Source organism: Chelonoidis abingdonii, chromosome 2, assembly GCF_003597395.2.
Source record: "Chelonoidis abingdonii isolate Lonesome George chromosome 2, CheloAbing_2.0, whole genome shotgun sequence".
NCBI classification, from domain to species: Eukaryota; Metazoa; Chordata; order Testudines; family Testudinidae; genus Chelonoidis; species Chelonoidis abingdonii.
The window spans coordinates 259,989,333-260,011,654 of NC_133770.1; the positions used below are offsets into that span (position 1 = coordinate 259,989,333).

At 45.9% G+C, this 22,322-nt stretch overlaps 1 protein-coding gene across 2 annotated transcripts in view; it reads left to right on the plus strand.

Annotated features, from left to right (window-relative positions):
- Positions 1-1,397: 1,397 nt before the first annotated feature.
- The window catches only part of CPQ (carboxypeptidase Q), a 270,044-nt gene continuing 249,119 nt past the window's right edge, over positions 1,398-22,322 (plus strand). The window contains exon 1 of one of the 2 annotated variants that reach the window (XM_075063116.1): positions 1,398-1,567. In XM_075063116.1, coding sequence (XP_074919217.1) covers positions 1,540-1,567 — 28 coding nt within the window. In that variant the 5' untranslated portion in view covers positions 1,398-1,539. The remainder of the gene's footprint in view (positions 1,568-22,322) is intronic. The other variant, XM_075063117.1, reaches the window with a different exon arrangement.

Genomic DNA, 22,322 nt, shown 5'->3' on the forward strand with positions numbered 1-22,322 from the left:
ATAATTATAAGATAAATCAATTGGAATATAAACGTACTTACATTTCAGTGTATAATATAAAGTTAAACCAATGCAACTTTGTATACACTAGGCCACAGCATAATGAACAATTGTCAGAGAGAACTAATGCAAAGACTGTTCAGAGAACATTGCAATAATCAACCACTTACATTCTGTTATTATTGAAATATTATGCAAGGAGGACACGAATGAAGAGAAGGAACTTATTACATAGGGAATTCTGATGTAACTTCTTCTGACATACCCGCTCATTCCATTAAAAGGAGCAACTCTCCTTTGATGTAGGCGTTCACTTACATTTCAAAACTACAATTATTGAAATAGGCCATTCTAGCAACTCCCTTCATCCAATAATAAATAAGGTAAACATTTTTAACAATATGGGTAATTACCCATTGGAACAAATCACAAAGGGTTGTAGTGCATGCTCCATCAGCCAGTTTACAATCAAGGAAGTGCTGCGGCCTTGTGTGATGCAGGAGGGCAAACTAGCTGATCACAATGGTCTGGCCTTAGAATTTGTAACAACTCAGGAAATAAAATCATATTTCAAAGGCCAAACTCTCTCCTGGCATGGGCGGTGGGTGAACTCCCACTTTGGGGAGGTCCTGCCCACCAGAGCCCTGAGTGCCAGGTCAGCCCTAGCACCAGGCGGAGACACTGACCTCAGCACTGGGCCACTACTCAAGCATTGGGCTGAGCTGCTGCCCCGCCCCAATCACCGGGCTGGTCTCAGCCACCGGCTCCACCCCCTATCACCACCAACCCCAGCACCGCTGGCCCAAGCTCATGGCTGCCAGCTGGAGCTGAGTACCCACCAGCTTCTGGTAGAGGGGCAGGGAGGGCACGGCCTCAGGGTGCAACATGGGCAGGGCCACGGCATGGGTGGGGGGGAAGCTGAGCTGCCTTAGCCTGTGAGACCCGTTGCCCATGTTCTGGGTGGTCACCACAGGAGTCAATGACAGGGCACCAGCAGAGGCTGGGACTGATGACCAGTGCTTAATTTGTAATGAAAGAGGTGCCAGGACTCAAGCAATTTTCTACATTCCTAACCAATGCTATGCAGGGGCTACGAACTGCCAAAGCTGGCAGCAGAGCCAGTGCTCAGCCCTGGGGCAGGGCTTCCTGCGCCCCCAGCGAGCCCCTCACAGCTAGTGGCAGGGCAGCGGCCTGCGGCGTGAAGCCGGGAGAGGGGCGGCGGCAAGCGGTGGGGTTTGTGAGGCGCCTGCTCCCCAGCCCCGCTAGGTGGGTCAGGCCCCGAGGCAGAGGCGGCCGCGCTGGAGCGACGGGCGGGGATCGGAGAGGAGCGCGCTCCCCCACAGGGCGGAGAAGGTCTGCCAGACCCGGACACCCCCGGCAGGACTCGCAGCGGCTGAGCTCGGCCGGCAGAGGCAGCGGAGCGCGGGAAACTCTGGTTAGCGCCGACCGGCTGTCTCGCCGCCCTTTGATCTGCCGCGGAGGCGCTGCAGCTGCGGGCTCCTCTCCAAGCCAGGGCGTCAGGCTGAGCCGTCGCGGACTATGGGACCGGCGGGTCTGCGCGGGGAAGGTGCGTGAGCCGCTTCTCTCTCCCGCTGCTGCTTGCGGGCGGCGGGGAGACCAGGCTGCTGCTGCTGCTGCTGCTGCTGCAGAAGCCGGCGCGGGGCCTGGTCTGCCTGCAGGAGCCCTGGGGCCCCTTGGTCGTGGCTGGCCTGTGCCAATACCGGGGCTGCGTGCCAGGGCCCCAGTGCTGTGCCGGGAGCATTGCATCCCCAGCCTTCCCGTGACTGACAGAGCCACCAGGGGCGCCTGCATTGGCGCTAGGGGACCCCCCTCCCCGGCCCCAGGGGCGGGTAGGCGCAGAGCTGCTGCCCCGTTCCTTGTCTGTGCTCTCTTAGTGGGGCTGGGGCAGGGGGCGCTGTCTGCCAGCCTGGGGAGGGGGTCGTATTAGTGCTGCAGAGGATCCTTTGCACCCCATCCTTCCTCTGGTTCCTCCACTGGTGTCTGCATCTGGGCCAGGCTGCACTCAGGGCTCTGCTCCGCCACCACCAGCACCCCTCAAAATTACTCATTTCTAAGCGAGTTCAATGGGAACTGAACATTGCAGCAGTACAAATGTTCAAATTAACATCAAGCTGACTGTGCCCCGGTTAAAAAGACAGTGAGAGAGGGGGTACCTAAAGGGCTGATGGGTGGGCAGCAGAGGCGAAATGTAACTGACCGCTGCTTAGTACCTGCCTGCACTCACCAGCCCTCAAAGCTCACAGCCTGCAGCCAATGCCAGCCGGGACAGGGAGAGGGGGCGAGGCCTTGCTGGCTGACAGCGTTCATGCAGCGGGGGCTGCGCTCACGGACCAGCGGAGGGAACCACTGGCCCCACTCACTGCATCTTCGTTGCGCCACCAGTCTTGCACACCCACTCCCTTCATTGGCCACTGAACCCCCCCCCCCCAGCCACCACTGCAGGTGGGCAGATGGCTGACGAGCAGGGATCCGGACAGCAGGACGACCCGCCAGTACTAATGGGGGTGGAAGGGAGACAGAAAATAGTGGAAAGTTTTCCCATTTTTAAGAAACAGTCAGGACAGCTGCAGGACAGTGCTGGGCTTACAGTGGCTCCATGGAGCTGGGCCCGTGTTCAGAAGGGGCCCCGGCCTGCTCTGCTTGCACTGCATCCCAAGACCCCGCTGGCTTCCTCCCACCCACACCACTTGCTCCTCTCAGCCTTCCCACCAGCCAGCCAATGGCTCCTCTCCCACCCCTGGTTTCACCCGTTGGCTTCTCTCTGCCTCCTGGCCAGACCCCAGTGTACCTCTGGCTCTAGGCAGTTTCTGCTTCTCACCAGCAGTGGGGCCCCACCTGTCTCCTTGAAGCTGAGTCACCTGGAACTGATGCAGCAGCCTGGCCAATCTCGGCCAGTTGTGGTGGGGGGAACAGTGTGAGGGGTTTGGCTGGGCCCCTCCAGGCAAGTGGGTCCTGAGGGAACTTGGGTAGGGCAGGCCCTGGCCTGGCTGATCGCACCACTCCCAAGGGGCCAGAGTGATTCCCTGCCCCAAGATGGTGGTGGGTCAGCTTGGCAGACCCAGTTGCCTCCCAGTAGGGACAGTGAGTGGGGCCAGGAGGCAAGGTGTGTGGGAGTGGGTCTCGGGGGTGGGGAAGATCTCTGTGTGTTGGAGCACTAGTGAATGGGGGTTCTGTGAAGGGTGCTGTCCTTTTGTGGTAGGGTTGGGGGGGCTGGGCATAGTGGATCCAGGGGTGCTCTGGCCATAGAGAATCAGGGTGTGTGTGTTCTGGTGTTGGGCAGGGGGGCTGTGGCATGACATCGGCCCACCCCCGAGGGGAAGGGGCATGCTGGCAGCACAGAGCCAAGCGGGCCATTGTGTGTCTGGCAACTACCGGTTTGTAAATAGTGCCCTCACACTGAGCTAGGCAGAGCGAGGCCGCCCCTGCCATGCCAGGCCCCATTGCCCCTGGCTGGCCCCTCGCTCCAGGGACTGAACCCCTTGCGCCATGCTCCATTGCTGCCATGGGGGCCCACAAATATATTTGGCACTGAGTCCACAAAAAGTTAATCCAGCCCTGCTGCAGCAGGGCTTAAATATGGGACTGTCCCTTTAAAAACTGGACATCTGGTCACCCTATTCATGGAACACTGTGGTTATTTGACTCAGTGGGTGCAGTGGTTGCTCTTACCAGCCTGCAGCTGAAATGGTTCTACCAATGAGTCTTCTGTTCACATGTGGCTCCATATGGCTCACATGGTAAAAATGGTACCAGGCACCTAGTGCCTGTTATGAGTTTGTGCCACACTGTTGCCTTTTTCACCTGTTTGGTTGTGTTGATGGTTTAGTGCAGATATCCTTAGCACAGTCCCAGCAGTACATTCAATCTTTCAAATCCCAATGCGCCCAATATATTTTCAGCATTGCACACTACAGCTCCAGTGTCTCTCACTGTGCCTCACCCCAGCCACTGTAGCTGGGGGTGCTTCTCCACCTTGTTTTCTTTCCAGGCCTGGCTCTAGTTCTACTTTGGTTCACCCCTCTATCATTCCCCAGACCGTAGTAGCCTTCTCTGGCCCTCCAGCTTCGTCTCTCTGACTCAGAGAGCCAACAGGCATCTTCAGCTGCTGCTCTCAGCCCTCAGCTTTCTTTGTCCTGGGGAAGTTTGTAATAGACACGTCCCCGCCCCCCGACTGTTCTCCTGTCTTTTGCTTTAAGTGGCCTGATCTGGCTCCACTGCTCACTAGGGAGTTCTTACTGCTCCCTCCTTCAAGGAGGCCCTCAATTTTGTTCTGCTTTTCTTAGTGAGCTCATGCTCAAGCTCCTTCTTTGGGTTCTGAACTCCCACTTACCTTTGGGCTGTCTCTCATTTCTAACTCTCATGGCAGCCACACCCTCCTCAGACTGGAATAGGAGTATTGGATCCCATTTCACTTAAGGACCTACTACCATGCTCAAAGATTTCCTTTCTGATAACTATACAAAAGACATGCAAGTATAGACTAGAGAAGAAGAGAAACGTGTACATCAGGATAGTGGAAAGCTAAGGTGCAGCTCTTGGATATAAAAGTACAACACAGAATGATTCAAAACCTGCGAGTGATACAGAGTGACTCACATTGTTCTAAGAAGGCATTATACGGTTTGGATACTTTTTGTACTTCAAGGAGAATACTGTGATTAGAAAACCAATGGGTGTGTCTTCTGAGAAGCAAAAAATAAGCTAGTCTCAAATGAGAGCACATTCATACACTTTTGAGAAAGATTAAGGACAAAACTTTGAAATGCAACCACTCTAGCTTTTTTTATTCTTTTTTATTTATTATTTAATTCAATTCAAGGATGTCCAATTTTTTGGAAGTGCGATGGTACCAATTGAAGTTAATAGGATCTGTGAATAACACTTCTGAAAATCAGGCCCAAGGTATCTTCAGTTGGTCATCCTCAGCTGAGGCACTCAAAATCAGCAGCACTTTTGGAAAATGAAAAGCAACATTCCCAATGTCTGCTTACTATGGGCCTGATTTTTCAAAGGTACTGAACATGTGCAGTTTCATGTTGATTTCACCTGGAGTTGTGAATGTCTAATACAGTGGTTCTCAAAGTTTTGTACTGGTGACTCCTTTCACATACCAAGCCTCTGAGTGCGACCCACCTTATAAATTAAAAACACTTTTTAATATATTTAATACCATTATAAATGCTGGTGGCAAAGCAGGCTTTGGGGTGGAGACTGATAGCTTGTGACCCCTCGTTTGAGAAACGCTGATCTAATACCTCTGAAAATCAGGCCTGAGGTACCTGCCTGTTACAATAAAACACAGATCCTCAGCTAAAGGGAAAGTGTGTGTGTTATGCTTTCCCACCCTCTTCCTTCCCTCCCCTCGCCCTTTAATTTCCTTCTTTTTAACACACTGAGATTTGTGTCTCCATAAATGTACTTTCAGGAACACACTATATGGTATAGCACCTGTGTAATGTGCAATTCTTGGTATAACCATGAGCAAGACTGATTCCATGTGTTGGGATGGAGGACTTGCTAATACTCTTATCCAGCATCTCTCTGCTTCAACCACAAAAGATTTATAAGGTTTAAAGCTAGGATGAAAAAGGCCGGTCAGATTTTGCTTGGGTTAGGATAAAGGCTGTTGTTGGAATTCATTCTTAGGATGGTCTGTTGTCTCATGTTCTTCAGAAATACTTCATAATCTGAATAAAAAGCATCCACTTCATAAAATGTAAGTTATGTATTGTTGGTCTCTTGAAAACTTAAACTATTTTTTTCCAGTGTTGCATCTGCTGTGGCTTAGATGACAGCCATGAATAATGCCCACAATACAGTTTTTTTTAAGCTGGCTGGACAGTTTTATAGATGAGGTTTGTGTCAAATATAGACAGACCTAGGACTTGGCCAGCAGAAGTTTGTAAATTCATGCTAAATCTTTGGATTGCCTTGGCTAGTTCCTTGGTATTCTAACTATTGTTAACAGCATAAAAATGAAGTATCAAGACGGTCAAGAACAGATTGCAAATGTGGGCTGGGAAAAAACCACCCAACATTGACCATAGTTGGGAGACATCTGCCATTTGGGCACATGTGAATTCCTCTTATTTGGTTTATAGTATGGTTTTGCACATGTCGCATTCTTTAATGCCAAATAGTAAAGAAAGTGGCTTATAAGGCCAAGTTTATTATTGATATAATTGCCCAATTATAGATGCACTGGGGATTCATTTATTTATTTCTGCTCCAGTGACTGGAAAATTTTTTACATTCTTTGTTGGAAGGTTGAAAGTTTGGTCTGGTCATTTATGCCTTCCCTTCCAATTGTGAGAAGTTGAAGGAAGAGGATGGCTGCACACTAAAGAAGTGGCAGCTGCAGGGGAAAAATATCTCACATAAAAAGTTCCAAGTGATTAGAATCTTCAGATATAATGAATAATAGAAGGTTCTGTGTGGCCTGTGCATGAAATTTTGTCTGTCACACATTGTGTTTCAACAATTTTAGATGCTTGTTTCTATGCACATGGAAGAGTCTGAAAATGTGAAATTAAATAGAAATCTTTTTTAAGCTGACCTGAAGTCAGTTATGTTCCTCTCTAACGTATGTTATGAAGTCTTAACTAACTCATCTGTAATGTTCTAAACTCTAATTTATTGATGAAGAAAAACATCCTAAAATTTAAATTTCTGACAAGCTGTGGAAAAAATACTGGCCTTTGTTTTGGTGTTAAAAGGGAAAAAATGTTGTGTCATTTTAAAAAATATATGCCTACATTTTGAAAGATGACTAGTGATTTTTGGGTGTCCAAGCTTAAAAGGGGCTTTTTTTCCTTTTAAATTTCTCTCTCCCCTCAAAGGTCCAGTGCTCAGTATTTTCTGGAAATCAGGCCCCCATTAAAGTGTCTCAGCTTGAACACTCAAATATTGGGGCACAGAAACATTAGTTGGTTTTGAAAAATAAGGCTATATTTTTTTAATGGGTGGGTTTCAAAACTTAATTTTGAATTACTGTCCCAGCATATGCAGTGGTCTCCATTAAAATGCCAATATTTAAAAACAGATATCAGACAGTTTCCTCTTATATTTAGAATAGAAAGCTTATTTGGTAACAACTGGCAAATAGTGATTCTGATATTTTCTACTGTACTGCCATCCATGGAGTGTAAAGAGAGAGAGACAACATAGGTGAGGTAATATCTTTTATTGGACCCACTTCTGTGGTGAAAGGGACAGGCTTTTGAGCATCACAGAGCTTTTCATAGAATATCAGGGTTGGAAGTGACCTCAGGAGGTCATCTAGTCCAACCCCCTGCTCAAAGCAGGACCAATCCTTAGACAGATATTTACCCCAGTTGCCTAAATGGCCACCTCAAGGATTGAGCTCACAACTCTGGGTTTAGCAAGCTAATGCTCAAACTACTGAGCTATCCCTCCCTCAAGTCTGGAGGAGGTAACCAGAGTGTCTAAGCTAAATTCATGATGGGACATATTAAGCATGAGGGTTTCACAGATGCCACTTAAAAGAAAGTGGACAATTAAGGGTTAGGAAGCAGCAGGCTATGTTACAAGTTGTTGTAATGAGCCACAATGTCTCTGTTAAGTGCATTGTTTTAAGTGTCCAGCAGAATTTTGAATTTAAGTTCCCAGGCTTACCTTTTGAAGGTGTGCAGGTTTCCTTTAAGGGCGAGATCTGAGAGATCAGATACTGAGTGATCACTTTGTGAAATGTGGTTGCCCTGGCCCCTCCCCACCCCTTTCCCAAGGTCACACCTCCTGCTCACTCCATTCCTCTCCCTCTGTTGCTCGCTCTCCCCCACCCTTGCTCACTCACTCATTTTCACTGGTCTGGGGCAGGGGCTTCAGGTGTGGGGGAGGGGAGTGGTGGTGAGGGCTCCGGCTGTGGGTACGGGCTCTAGGGTGGGGCTGGAGATGAAGTGTTTGGGGTGCAGAAGAGGGCTCCAGGCTGGGGCAGGGGATTGGGGTATGGGAGGGGGCTCCAGGCTGGGGCAGGGATTAGGGTATGGGAGGAGGTACAGGCTATGGGCTGGGGGTGTGGGTTCCAGGGTGGGGCCAGAAATTAGAGATTCAGGGTACCAGATGGGGATCCGAGGGGGCAGGGGGTTTGTGTGGGGGGAGGATGAGGGTGAGGCCTCCATTTGTGGGTACTGGTTCTGGGGTGGGGCTAGAGATGATGGGTTTGGAGTGCAGAAGAGGGCTCCAGGCTGAGGCCGGGGGTTGGTGTGTGGCAGGGGGGACGAGCTCTGGGCTGGGTAGGGTTGGGCTCAGAAATGGGGGGGTTGAGGGTGCAGGATCAGGCTCCAGACTGGGGAAGGGGGTTGGGGTGCAGGCTCCGGGCAGCTCTTACCTCAGGTGGCTCCCAGGAAGCTGCTGGCATCTCCCTCCAGTGTCTAAGCAGAGGCACGACCATGTGGCTCTCTCTGCTGCCCGCACCTTCAAGCACTGCCCCCTCAGTTCCCATTGGCCATGGTTCCTGGCCAATGGCAGCAGCTGAACTGTCGCTGGGGGTGGGGGTAGCATGCAGAGCCTGGTGGCTGTCCCTCCACCTAGGAGCCAGAGGGAGAATGCCGTCAGTTTCCCAGGAGTTGCGCGGAGCCGGGTAGGGACCCTGCCTGTGCCGCTGACCGGACTTTTAATGGCCTGGTTAGCAGAGCTAATCAGAGCTGTCAGGGTCCCTTTTTGACTGGGTGTTCTAGTTGAAAAATGGACACCTGGCAACCTTAGTGATAGGATGTTTTTTGTCTCTTATTTTTTTGAGTTCATTTAGGAGCATAGTGATTGTCTGATTCCACCCACATAATTGTTGGGGGTGGGGCATTTGCTGCATTGAATGAGGTACACCACATGTAATAGGCATGTGGTGGAACCATGGATCTTGAAAAGTGTGTTGTTGGGGGTATTGATCATAGTAGCAGTGGAGATATGTTTGCAGGTTTTTGCATCTGTTGTTCTGTCAGGGTTGGTGCTGCTCTGAGTTGTTTGTCCTGGTCTGTGAGGTGCTTGCTTCTGATTATGAGCTTGGTGGGATGTTTGAAGGCCAGAAGAGGGGGGTTGGGAAAGATTTCTTTGCAAACCCTTTTCATAAAGCGATCACTCCATATGTGACTGCTCAGTCCTCACCCTCTGAGAAAACTAGCACACCTTCAAAGGATAACCCTGGGAACTTATATGCATAATTCTGCTGGACACTAAAAAATTATGGATTTAACAGAGACACTGGTTTTATGGCTCATTACAACAATTTGTAACACACCCTGCTGCCTGCTAACCCTTATTTGCCACTTCATTTTAAGTGGTCTCCTACAGCATGTGCAAAACCCTTATGTTTAACAATCTGTCCTGCCTTTTATTTAGCTCAGATACTCTGGTTACCTTCTCAAAACCTGAGGAAGAGCTCTATGAAGCTCAAAAGTTTGTCCCTTCCATCAGCAGAAGTTAGTCCAATAAAAGATGTTACCTCACCTACTTTGTCTCTCTCAGCAGGGCTACAACAATACTGCAGACAATACATAGAACATATCATTCATAGACTCCAAGGCCAGAAGGGCCATTATGATCATCTAGTCTGACCTCCTGTGTAACACAAGCCATAGAACTTCCCCAAAATAATTCCTAGAACAGTCCTTGGCACACAACTTGATTTTTGCATTGTTTGCCAGGAATCTTTGCTCCAGTCCTTGCCCTAATATACAGGTATTTGTACAAACAAGATTATTAAAGGCACTTGAAAAAATTCTTTAAGCAGATAGATTTTCCACATTGGACGTGAGGGAAAAACACAGCAGTGCAGAAATCCTTTACTGCTGAAAGGGGGTGGGATTCAGTACAAATATCTAATGAACATGCATTTAGATTAAAATGCTGTCTCTCAAACTCTATACATAATCTTCTGTAAACGTAATTCATGTTGCTTGCCAAAACTTTCCTCCTCACACAGACCAGATGAGTGCCAGATAGTTTTTAAAAATGGTGAGAAAATCAGTCATCTTTTCTTAAAGATTTTACTAAATTTATTTTATCCCTCAAAAGTTCCAAAATATATATGTAAGTGTTTAACTTGTCTATATTTTAAACAGTCTAAGGAATCTTCTGTGTGTACTAGTATGATTTTTTTAAATTGTGCAATTCTTTCACTAAATTGCCTATATTAAAGGGTCAGGGATTCTAACCATGTATCTTGTAAAGGAAACAATATTAAAAACCTGCCTCAAATTTATTTATAAATAAATGTCTTAAATTTTGTAGAGGCTGAAACATAGCTTGAGGCAGGGGAGAATGTCCTGGTAAATAAAAATAAGAAAGTAATTAAGAATACATAAAAGGGTATATATTTAAAACATAATTGATGACTGCCCTGATTTCAAAAGAGCTATGTGACAATTTATGCTAGCTGAAGATCTGCTCCATAGGCCGGCCTTTGACCTGATGTGTTGATGTGAGCAGGGGAGATTTAATTTTCTCAGGGACTAAGAACCACTGCAACCCTGATGGCCTGCCTTCCTGATACTGATGTGAGCATACTCTGTTTTTTTAACTGTTTTACTTTGTTTATTTTCGATTGCAGTTACTGGTGGTTATAGTGCCAGGTCTGTTCTCAAGTTTATTAATAGTGGAGAATTTCCTACTAGATCACTAGCAGGAAAAGGGGAAGAAGTTGCTTTTTGTTCTTTTTTCACAATTCTACTCAATATATATAGGTATCCCACATTTTTAATACTTTGCATTTTGGTAGTGTCTGAGCAGGCTGTTGACTATGCACATATAAAAGAGAAATGGGTTTTAAGTAATTTCAGTGATTCAAGCACACCTGGTAAGCAGGGGCAGCTCTAGACATTTCGCCACCCCAAGCACAGCAGCATGCCGCAGGGGGCGCTCTGCCGGTCACCAGTCCCACGGCTCCAGTCGACCTCTCGCAGGTTTGCCTGCGGGAGGTCAACCAGAGCCGTGGGACCAGTGGACCCTCCGCAGGCATGCTGCTGAAGGCACCCTGCCTGCTGCCCTCCCAGTGACCGGCAGAGCGCCCCCTGCAGCATGCTGCCCCAAGCATGCGCTTGGCATGCTGGGGCCTGGAGCCACCCCTGCTGGTAAGGCTCTTATGCAATATTATTTGTGTGACAATAGACTTCAGAGGAAGTATCATGCTCCCATGAGATTTTGGCTCAGGGCTTAAGTTATCTCTTTTAAATCAATAAGAACTCATTTATTTCACTGGTTTGGCTCCTAAACACCACAGTGCAGAGCAGGCCTCTGAAGTTGTTTTCTTTCTGTTTTGACAATAGGATTTGATGTACTCATTCCTGATATAAGTACTTCTGATGGTCCTGAATTGCAGGTCTCCCCTTCTACCAGTGTTTTCTTATAATGTGTTTCTATCTCATGTGGAAGAAAAACACTCGATTCCATTTACACTGCACTAAGATGTCTTGTGGAGTTCAGGATGTGGAGAATTCTGAAATGGTTTGGAAGGAAAAAGAGCTGGAAGCTACTAATTTCTTTAAGATTAATCATATACTTTGGTGAAGTCTTATTATCATCCTTAGACATCTCTATAGAAAAAGTGTGTTCTTAATCGTAGCTGAAGTGCTCAGTGCTGTACAGGACACAAAAGGAAAGGAGTGTATGTCTCAAAGAGCTTACACACTAAGGGCTGGTCTACACTATGGGGAAAAATCGATCTTAGATACGCAACTTCAGCTATGTGAATAACGTAGCTGAAGTCGAATATCTAAGATTGGATTACTCCCCCATCCTCACCGTGCGGGATCGATGTCCGTGGCTCCCCCTGTCGATTCCGGAACTCCATTGGGGTTGGTGGAGTTCTGGAATCGATATGTGTGCGCTCGGGGATCGATATATCACATCTAGATGAGACGCGATATATCGATCCCCGAGCAATCGATTGTAACCCACCGATACAGCGGGTAGTGTAGACGTAGCCTAATAGAAAGAAGTGATGAAGATAAAATGCCCTATAAAGACTACAGGAAGGAATAAGAGATTTTGATTTTAATGATTTGTTTGGTTTGGTTCACTTGTGGGCATTATGGAAGAAGCCTTATGGGGGGACATAAAGCACGAAGAAGGGTGGCTTAATGAACCAGTTTGGGGAGCATTTCATGCATAGGGATTGGTTTTGAACAAGGCATGCAGACAGAGCTATAAAATTTAGTTTTGTTAATTTTCTCTGTTTGCGTCTGTAATAATCACAACACCTATGTAGATAAGTTAAAACACATTTAATGTAAGTCCTTGCGACTAACAGAAATATTTTTTCCTCTGAAGGGCAGAAATCTTTTTTGATTTCTACCTGCAATCCTCCTCCTGTTGCTCCAGGCAGATCTGTTTTTGTCAGAGTGTTTCAACACATGTAGTGGTATTGGATAAGGATTGGTACATCAATGTGATTGGTTAATTTTGTGCTCTGTAGTGAACAAGCCTGGATACTTCCTCTCACCTGGTAACTCCCTGACATGTTTTGCAAATGCTGCATTTTTTTCCTGATATTATTCAGACTCTCTTATGATTTGTAGAAAATGCTTTGTGCTTTCAGCCTCAATGCTTAAGCAACTTAATGTGAGATTTAAGCTTTTGTATTTGAGGAGTATCATATCACTTATGATGTTAAATCCCATATATTCTTTCATCCAGATCATTTGGCAAATTTTATTTAAAGTAAAGCGGATTAAAAATAAACATACCAAGTGAATACTCTTCTGCTGACCCTGAGGTTAAATCAGTCGATGAATTAAAGAATTAGGAACTGTTTAGTCAATAATGGGCACTATGTGTATGAAGCAGTTTAATATTTGTATTTTCCTGTTTCTAAAAATCAGTGGTTCTTTTTTCCTGTCTATGATCCTACAGTGTAGGCTTGGCAGGCTGGTCAATTGACTGCTTATTATTTGACCCTGGTCAAATATTTTCGAATATGCCATCAAGAATGCCCCAATATAGGTGGTGGCCCACCTTTGTGACTGCATCACTGTGTGGTTCTTTCTTGGTTTCATAACTTCATTTGATTTGTTTCACATTATTCTGAGTTAACATAACTCAGTAAAGTAACTTGTTTTTTGGCATAAGTATCTATCTAGGCTAAACCTATTGGAGACCATAAAGTTTTACTTGTTGTTGTTACTTCTGTTATCATTCTAAAAAATTAGTGCTTTAAAATATTATTTGATCCTTTTTGACATTGGCCTGCTAAACGCAGGATTATGAGTTCAATCCTTGAGGAGGCCATTTAGTGATCTGGGGCAAAAATCTGTCTGGGGATTGGTCCTGCTTTGAGCACGGAGTTGGACTAGATGACCTCCTGAGGTCCCTTCCAATCCTGATATTCCATTCTAATTTGGGCATGAATCAGGACTGGGAGTGTCTGGCTCATTACAGAAGCAGCTTTGCCTCACCTGGAATTGACACCTCCTCATCTATTATTGGGAGTGGACTACATCCACCCTGATTGAATTGGCCCTGTCTACACTAGTTCTCCACTTGCGAGGTAACTCCCTTCTCTTTATGTGTCATTATATAAAGCCTGCATCTGTAATTTTCACTCCATGCATCTGAAGAAGTGAGGTTTTTTACCCACAAAAGCTTATGCCCAAATAAATCTTAGTCTTTAAAGTGCCACCAGACTCCTTTTAGAGTGGAAAAAAAAACACGCTCAGGTGGTGGAGAGATGTTGTTGGGGGGACCAGATGGAGACACAGGGTCCTGTGGAGTGTCTGAAGAAGCTTGGCATGTTTAGACTATCAATAAGGGAGGGTAAGCCTTTAGGTAAGCGAGACATGCATGCATGTATGTTGTTTTAAAATCCCTTTTCTCTAACTATTTTAACAGTAAGTAAAAAGCAAACAATACTTTGATTGTAAGAAGACTGTCTGGTCACTACACACACCACTGATCACAGACTCCTGAAGGGAAGAACCACAGATACTAAACCCAGTCAAACTTGCAGGATAAGTGTGATTGATATACAGGGTTCTGTAGTGTAGCCTAAGACCTGCAGGGGCAGAATGTCACCTTGCAAATTCAAGCTGTGTCACCTGTGACCCAGACCTAGGGAGGACTTGAAGAGACCTTTACCCAACAAACCTGATGGTGACTGGGAGATGTTCTGTGGGTTTCTAAACCAGTGTCATCTCCTGTTCCTACTGTGGCTGCAGACATTTTCTACCAACAAGGCCAAGGCAGCACTTATTAGCTTGCAGACCGACTGGCCATTGACCTGGGCCGCCTCAGTCCTGGAAAAGTCCATTCCCCTCTTGAAGCAGTTTGAAGAATTTGTCCAAGCCATGCTGGTGATTTTTTGTGACGCAAACCACTTGTGCAGGGCAGAGGCTGCAGTCTGGACCCTAAGGCAGAGTTAGCCGATAATTATGCTGCTGACTTCCAGAACCTAGTGCCAAACCCAGAATGGAATGAGGCCGCTCAGTGCCGTCATTTTTGGCACAGTCTTAATGATGACGTTAAACTTGTTATTAGTCTAAAACAACATACATGTTTTTACTTTTAATCTAAACCAACCCCAAGCTGTTTGAATTTAAGTGATTGTTAGCACCAGTTAAAGTGATAAGCTGTGTATTTTGTCCCTATTGAGGAGCAAATAAACTGTATTATTCCTCCGAATGGTCCAGGAAGGGGCTGGACACTGCAGAGCGCATGCTTTTGGGAAAAATTGAGCCATGGGTGTGTGTGTGTTGGGGTCATCTTGCCATATGTTACCAAAAAGCTGGTGGATAACAGAGTATGGTTGGTGAACTGGATGGGGTTAAGGTGGCCATGTAGACCTATTAACTGCACAGGCTGCATCTGGAGGAAGAGGCAGGGAGCAGGGAATTGATTGTAAACAGGTTCAGCTGTGCAGGAATAGGTGGGGCCTATAAAGCCAGGAACCTGACAACAGACAGGGCTGCTGCTGGGAAAGGGCAATCACTCCCTGGGGAGAGGGAGGAGGATTTGGAACTGGTCCACCCAGAGTAAGGAGGGAACTGGGAGTGGTAGGAAGCAGTCCAGGGAAAGATCAGTGAGGACTGGGAGAGTAGGGCCCAGAACTGCTGGGTTGAGGGTCCCTGGACTGGAACCTGGAGTAGAGGGAAGGCCCAGGTTCCCCTATCCACCACTGGGGAAGTGGCACTGGCAGGGCAGTGAACTGAAAGACTGCCTGGGTCACTGTGGGAGTGACAGAGTACTGAAGGACTGTACTCCAGAAGTGGGGGGAACGCTGAATGACTCGGCCAGAGGGCTGAATCATGAAGAGGAGAATGTGATTCTTGGAACGAGATGGCCTGCAGACCAGACAGAGATGGAGTGACAGTGTGCGACTGCAGGAGGGGTGCATTGACCTCTAGAGCTAGTCCCCAGAGTGACCAGGAGGAGGCACCAGACAAGCTGTGAGTGGAGCTCCGTGTGACAGTAACAAGCAGGTTGCTGGACCGCTTCTGCTTATCACATAGACACACAGTGCATGCTTGTATGCTGGCTGGGAACATTCAGACAAGGGAGCTACAGCAGCAGAATATTTTAAGGCACCAAGGGTTACAAGGTTACAAAGCATCTAGGGTTATTTAATCCTACCATGAGTCCAGGGGACTGGACTAGATGACCTCTCGAGGTCCCTAACAGTCCTATGATTCTAAGGCAGGTGGGGACACAAGCCCTCACTGGTCTGGATTGCACTCCAAAGTTTGACAGCCGTACTGATGCATCAAATGGGTCCACATAATCTACTCCACCCATATGCTTTTTATTCATGAAATTAACTCTGGCAGAAAGGAAGTATGACATTTGGGGTATCAAGGCAGCCTTTGAAGAGTGACATCACCTTCTGGAAGGAACCTGGTTCCCATTTCAAGTCCTTACAGTCTACAAGAACTTGGAATATCTCTGCACCATTTCTGAAACTTAAATCAGCATCAGATTGGTCACTATTTGTCCCCTGATGTGAGTTTGTCATGACTTACCACCCAAAAGTTAGAAATGGAAAGATGAGTACATTGAATCCCACACAGACCATCTTTTGGCAGTCCTTCAACCATCCAGCTTTCCCAGTAGAATGATAGATGAGAGCCTAATGTTCATCATTTGCTACCTGGATCTGCCAGGCCATGGACAATACAGATACCTAGCCCAGTTCAGGTTTCCGGTTACAGAATGGGATTCTCTACTATGGGTAAGGATACTGTTTAGTCATGGATATCATGGATTCCCTGACTTTAACGGACCTCCGTGACTTCTTTGACGTCAGCCCCTGCCGCAGCTGGCTGCGGGCAAGGTCGAGGCCGGAACTGTCACCCCAATCCTCAGCAGCCATGGCTGTTGCTTTCAAGGGCTGCAGCTGGGGCTGGAGCTGGAGCCATAGTTATAGCTGCATGCCCCCCCTGCAGTGACAGGGGGTATCAGCCTCCTGCCTGGGAGTGGGGCTCAAGCTTTCAGCCCCTCCAGCAGTTAGCTTCTTTTCTCCAACAATTTTTAGTAAAAGTCATAGACAGTTTACAGGCTTCCATAAATTTTTGTTTATTGTCCATGACCTGTCCATGGCTTTTACTAAAAATTGTTAGGATATATAAGGGTTAAGCAGAGACCTGGGAAACCAGTGGTGTGCTGACAAAGTGCCATCTTTCTCCGTCCCTTCTGCTTGTTAAGGATTGATAAACATTGCAGCTGCATAAGTAATGTGGGTGTCTAAAGAATACCCTTTGTGTAAAGAAGTGTTATCTCTTCCTCCCTTCCTTTCCTGGCTACATAAAGGAGCTCAGAGTCATGACCCCTTCCTCCCTTCCCTGTGAACTGCTGATCAAGGGAATTTGTGGCTGCAATTACTGCAAAGAAATGTATCTTCAAGGTAAAAATCTCTGTAGAATATGCTTAATACTGTAAACAGTAAACGGGTGGGGATAATTTATATTCAGCATATAGTTATTAATATTCATTGTATGAGTGGTCATATTATTCAATAAGGGTTTTGGGGGTGTTGTAGTAAATGTAGGTGTTTACATATTAACTTAGATAAGAGTGTGATGTGATTAACTCAGTGCTTACTCAACAATTGGGTCGATGGGAACAAGTACTGCAATAAAGAAGCCAGTCTACTCAATCCCCCTCTGGGACAGCCTGCTCATTCTCTAACAAAAATAACCATGGAAAAATCTTAACCTTAACTATGAGGAATGCATTTATGTCCCCAATGGTCTCCCTGAACTCGAAGCCCTGAAACTTTGTCACAATACACGGCTCAGGATCACTTTGGTTAAACTAAAACGTGGAGCTTAGTTTCATGGAACTTCTAGCGGCTGGATGTGCAGTCTTCTGTCAAGAAATGTGTTGGCTCTTGTGACCTTTGCTCCTGAATGAAGAACCCATGCATGACTTCATTTGGCCTCTTCCAGCTGCTGCCCACTTCATCTCAGCCCTGGTGGGCTGTGTCTCTGGATTTCATTGTGGATCTGCCTCGTTCCCATCATTGCATGGTGGTACTATTTGCAGTCAATCTTATGAGCAACATGGCACACTTTGTTCCTTTTCTCCTGCTGCCTTGGAGACAACCTGCCTCCTTTGAGAACATGTCTTTTGGCTCCGTGGACTTCCAACCAGAACTGTATCAGATTGAGGGCTGTACATATCCTTATCATGGGGGACGTGCTCTGATTGTCAACCAGAAACCTCCAGTCAATCCTATCGACAGCCAAGTTAGACCGTCATTATATAGGTTCATTGAAGATCATGGAGCAAATCAACCTATTGACGTTTAAACTGCAGCTACTAGAGTCAAAGAAAACTCCTGTGGAATTCCACATTTCTCTCCAAAAACCTTCAGTAAAAACCTATTTGTTGGTCTGCCCAGCCCACCACCGTCATCTGTAGTAGTCTAAGGACAAGAGGAATACCTAGTTTGGCAGATTCTGGGCTCCAGATGAATTGCAGGTTAGGTTTCATTACCTAATGGATTGTGAAGGCTGTGGTCCTGATAACTGGTCATGGGAGCTGCGGGGAGTGTCCAGGCACCAGGTCTACGCAGGACTTCCATTGAGCTCATCCTGAAAAGCCTGAGCTGAGGGCCCCTAGAAGGTGTCCATGAAGATTGAGCTCCTTCAGCTGAACCCAAGGACTAGCCTTCAGGCAGATTAATGAGCTCCACTGGGTTGCAGTAGGGCTGCCTGATTGGCTGAAGGGAGCCAGTGGGCCTGTTTTTAAGCTCAGCAGCAGTTGCAGCAGGTTGCTGGCTGCTAAACGCTTATGTCCACAAGTCCTAGCATTCATGTGCCTGCCCTATTTCTAGTCTTGTTCTCAGCCTTTTTCCTGTTCTGCTCCAGTCCTGTTTTGCTCCTGGGTCTGACTCTCTACTTGACTCCTTGATCCTGACTCCTTCTCCACCCACTAGGTTTGGCCACGCATGTCCTGGTCATGATATGTTGCCTCTTGAGCTAATAAAATAATTGATAGCACTAGGAAGTTGTCCTCTGTGTGGACAAACGCTAGCCAGGGAGGGGACACTTTGCCACTGGGTTTGACAGGTATTTGCTGACAAGAGAGGAATGGTGAGACTTGAGAGTCTTGGGTTCTGTGCTGACTCTGAAGGGGATCTGCTGCCTATTCTCCCTCAAGTGTGACATCTTCAGCCCCATTCCTTCAATCTCTCTCCCTGGCCCAGTGCTCTCTTTTCCCAACTCCTGTCTTCTTGTCCCAGTCCCATTCTCTTCCCCTAGCTGGTCCCAGTCGTCACGCCTCAGGTTTCTCATCCCAGTCCCAGTCTCTTTGCCCAGCAAGTCCTAATATCACCATTCTGGACTCCCTGTCCCAGCCCCTGTCTTTGCACTCAGCCAATCACAGTTCTCCCCTACGCTGAGGCTTCTCCCTCTTCCCTCTACCCCCCTCCTCCATTGGCTCCCAGTCCTACCCTGGTTCCCAATCCCAGTCTCTGATACACCATCTCCCAGTCCCAGTTTCTGTCTCCTTCACCCTGCTAGCCTCCAATCCCAGGCTCCCTTCCCAGTATCTCCAGGCTGCTTACCCCAATCTATTTCTCTCTTCAGCTCCCTTCCAGGTCTGCCTCCTATTTCCTCTGCAGTCAAATCAGGCAGCTTCTTCCTCCCTGCGGCCTGGGCCCAGAGTGGGGAGGAGAGGCACTGAGGGCACAGAAGAGACAGGCTCCAGTCTCTCAGTTCTGGTGCCCAGCCCAAGCATAGCCCACAGTAGTCAAGAGCTGCAATGTAGGAAAAGTTCAGGGGAATGAAGCTGCAAAACTTCAGCAAGTCTCTTCTAAATATGTTCAAGCTATGATTTTTGAAAGGCTTATAGCTTGGCTAAATGTGAGTGGATTTTAATGGGGAAAACAAAAGGCGCATCTCTGGTACAAGGGCCACCTCCTGCCAAATTTCAAGCCTTTTCTCTAAAATTACATGCATGCTACAGCTTTTCAAAGGTAGTCACCTGAAATTTTTAACATTGGAAAAATGTTGGTTTTGTTCTCAAGAACAGCCAAACTGCTTTCACTAAACTTTTCCCAAAGAACTGTGTCTGAAGCAGATCCCCAGCATGGGAAATCTGAGCCCAAATGGTAAATGTTTGGCAAAGTTATAATACTGAAAGTAAGGTCTGTAGTGGACATGCCAGACAACCTAATAAGAAGTCATGCAACTAACCCAACCTATAATTAATGCCAAACAGAAACTACATTTTCATTTTTAATTTTTGTTTTATACTCACTTTATGTTCCTTGATATAAATGTCTTTTTTTGTGTGCAAGGCTGGGGAAACTGAGACTTTGCTTATGCTCTTTCTCTGTCTGTTGGTGCTAAAATTGAATTGACTAGAATTTTGGTTTCTGAAGTTCCAGAACTCACACTGCAATTGATAATTGTTGAATGGGAGTTTGGTAAAAGTGTGTCGGAAGACTGTTGTTTTTTTAAATCTATAAAACTATGTGTACATATACCATATTTTAAAAACCTGTACAAATAATATGAACTAGGGTCAATGGTGTCTAATCCCCCCAACCCTCCCCTCCCCAGCCTCAGTTGTACGTAAAAGCAAAACTACCCCTTATACTCTCCTATATCCTTTGACAAAAGCCTGAGAAGTTATGAAAGTCAGCTCACTTTAGCCTTCTCTACAGTATGAAAAGTATTCATTGGTGACAAAGGGCATCAGCATTATGGGTAGCTAAAACAGTTGGCTGCAACTGTCTCCACAAGCAACCATGTTCAGCACCTGCTCAGCTGTACCCATTGGAAGCAAACAGTAACTGTCATCGATATAAGACTTTGAGCTCTGCACCAAATGGGGAAAGTCAACTTCAGAGTTGAGAGCATCCTAGTGAGGCTACCTAACCTCCAGAAGTTCACATGTAGAGATTTTGAGCTCCACTTGGAGTGATAAACATGCAGTGAGGTAGTCTCAGGTAGTCAGGACCTGCTCTGTGTAGGCCTTTATAGATCAATGTTGCCACCTGGAATTGCCCTGTTTGGCAAACAGGAAGTCAGAGACAGAGACCAAAATACCATTAACTTGACCAAACTGCATTCGTGTTCTGCACTGGCTTCTCAAAGGATTGCTCCATGTAGAGTTAATCTAATTTAGATGTCTCAAAAGCATGGATAAATGTAGTGAGGTCCACAGCCTGATATAAACGTTCCCCATAATGTTCTGCATTACCAGAAAAAGAAAAGGAGCTTTTGTGCACCTGTGAATCTAGGAGCAATCGAAAGTGGGTAAGGCTCTCATGTAACTATCAGCAGTCCCATGCTGTAAACCTCTTGAATGAAGGATCCCTCACGTACTCTTCTGATGTTTTCCCCAACCTCCCTGCATCACCTCCCCTTTTTTTGGATTGAGTTTTAGTCAGCTTTTGGTCGTCCAAACCCTTATCTCAGCAAGAGACTGAAAAAGCGTAGAAGCTGCATTATCTGGGTTTGATGATGGCATTTGGCAAGGTAGAGGTTTCATTTTGCTTGCATGTTGATAGCCAAAACATCTCACTATTCCTCTGCAGTAAAGGTCTCATACCCACTGACTTACTGTAGGAGTGGGAGGTTCACATGGTTCCAGTTTCCTATCGGCAGATGAGCAATTTCCCAGAATCACCGGTAGTGTGTAACTATATCAAAGAGAAGTGTCCAGAGGGAATTGAGTCTAAAACCTTTATTCTCTGAATGCTCGTGGGCCAACAGGCCTGGGAACTCTGATTAACGTAAACTCTAGTAACTGGAAATATCTAAGAGGATACGTTAAAGACAGCTGAAGCTCTGGACCAGCACTTAGGCACTGAGGAAGAACATTTTTTCCCCATTGCTGTTTTCTTTCCTTTTGTACTTGGTTTAACTTAATTTATCTTGGGGAGTATTACTGGTCATGTTTAAAGGAAAAGGGCTAGCATATATATGGGGAGGGTGAGAGGGCTTTCTGTATACACTTTCATAATCTTTAGTGCTGTCACCAGTGTTGTAAGATATGTAGCTCAAGATGGCACATGTAATCCTATAGTCAGCTTTTACTTGCCAGGAACAGTATCCTCCCCTAACATTTATGACCTGAGTACAGTACCAGCCTTTGTATTGTCAAATTCAAGAATCCTGTTAAGACCGTGAAACAAATGGCACAAATGGATCATTTGGCAGCTGGGACAAGGAAATTGTGAACATTTTTAAGGACTGATTTTTTTTTTTTTTTTTTTAAATACCATGAGGTTCAATCAATGAATCTATTGAGAGACGATTGTTTCGTAGTTTACAAAATTAGCCATGCCCTGGTGAATATTCTTAGAATTTTGAAAAACCCTCTTCCTTGGTGGACTAAAGCTAAACTTTTTTGGGATTGTAGCTATTCCTACATTGATTGAAAAGCTTTTGTTGGTACCTTTTTTTGTGTTAAAGTAAATTGTAAAGAGATTTATTTCGGCTGTAACAGTTGATTCATATTAACAGTATTTAATAAGAGACTACTTTTGTACCATTTTTATATATATTTCTAAAGATTTTTCCTTTGAGGAAAATCTGAAAGAAAAGGTATCCATAGAATTTGCTGTTTGTCAAGTGTCTTGTGCAATAGGTCACCGTTAAGGGCAATAGGAAGTATGATTAAATTGATAGAACAGTATTGTAAGTACATTTTGCATTTATCTTTGTAGATAATCCAGCATCTTATTGGTTTAAGTTTTCAGGAGACAATATAGTATGTATGATGTGTATGATACTAATATAATACCTGAAGAGATTAGCATGAATGAGATTTGAACTTGTAAAAATGATAATTCAATTACTTCTCATGGCTGGTGCTATTGTGCACCAAGTAATAAATAAGGGCAA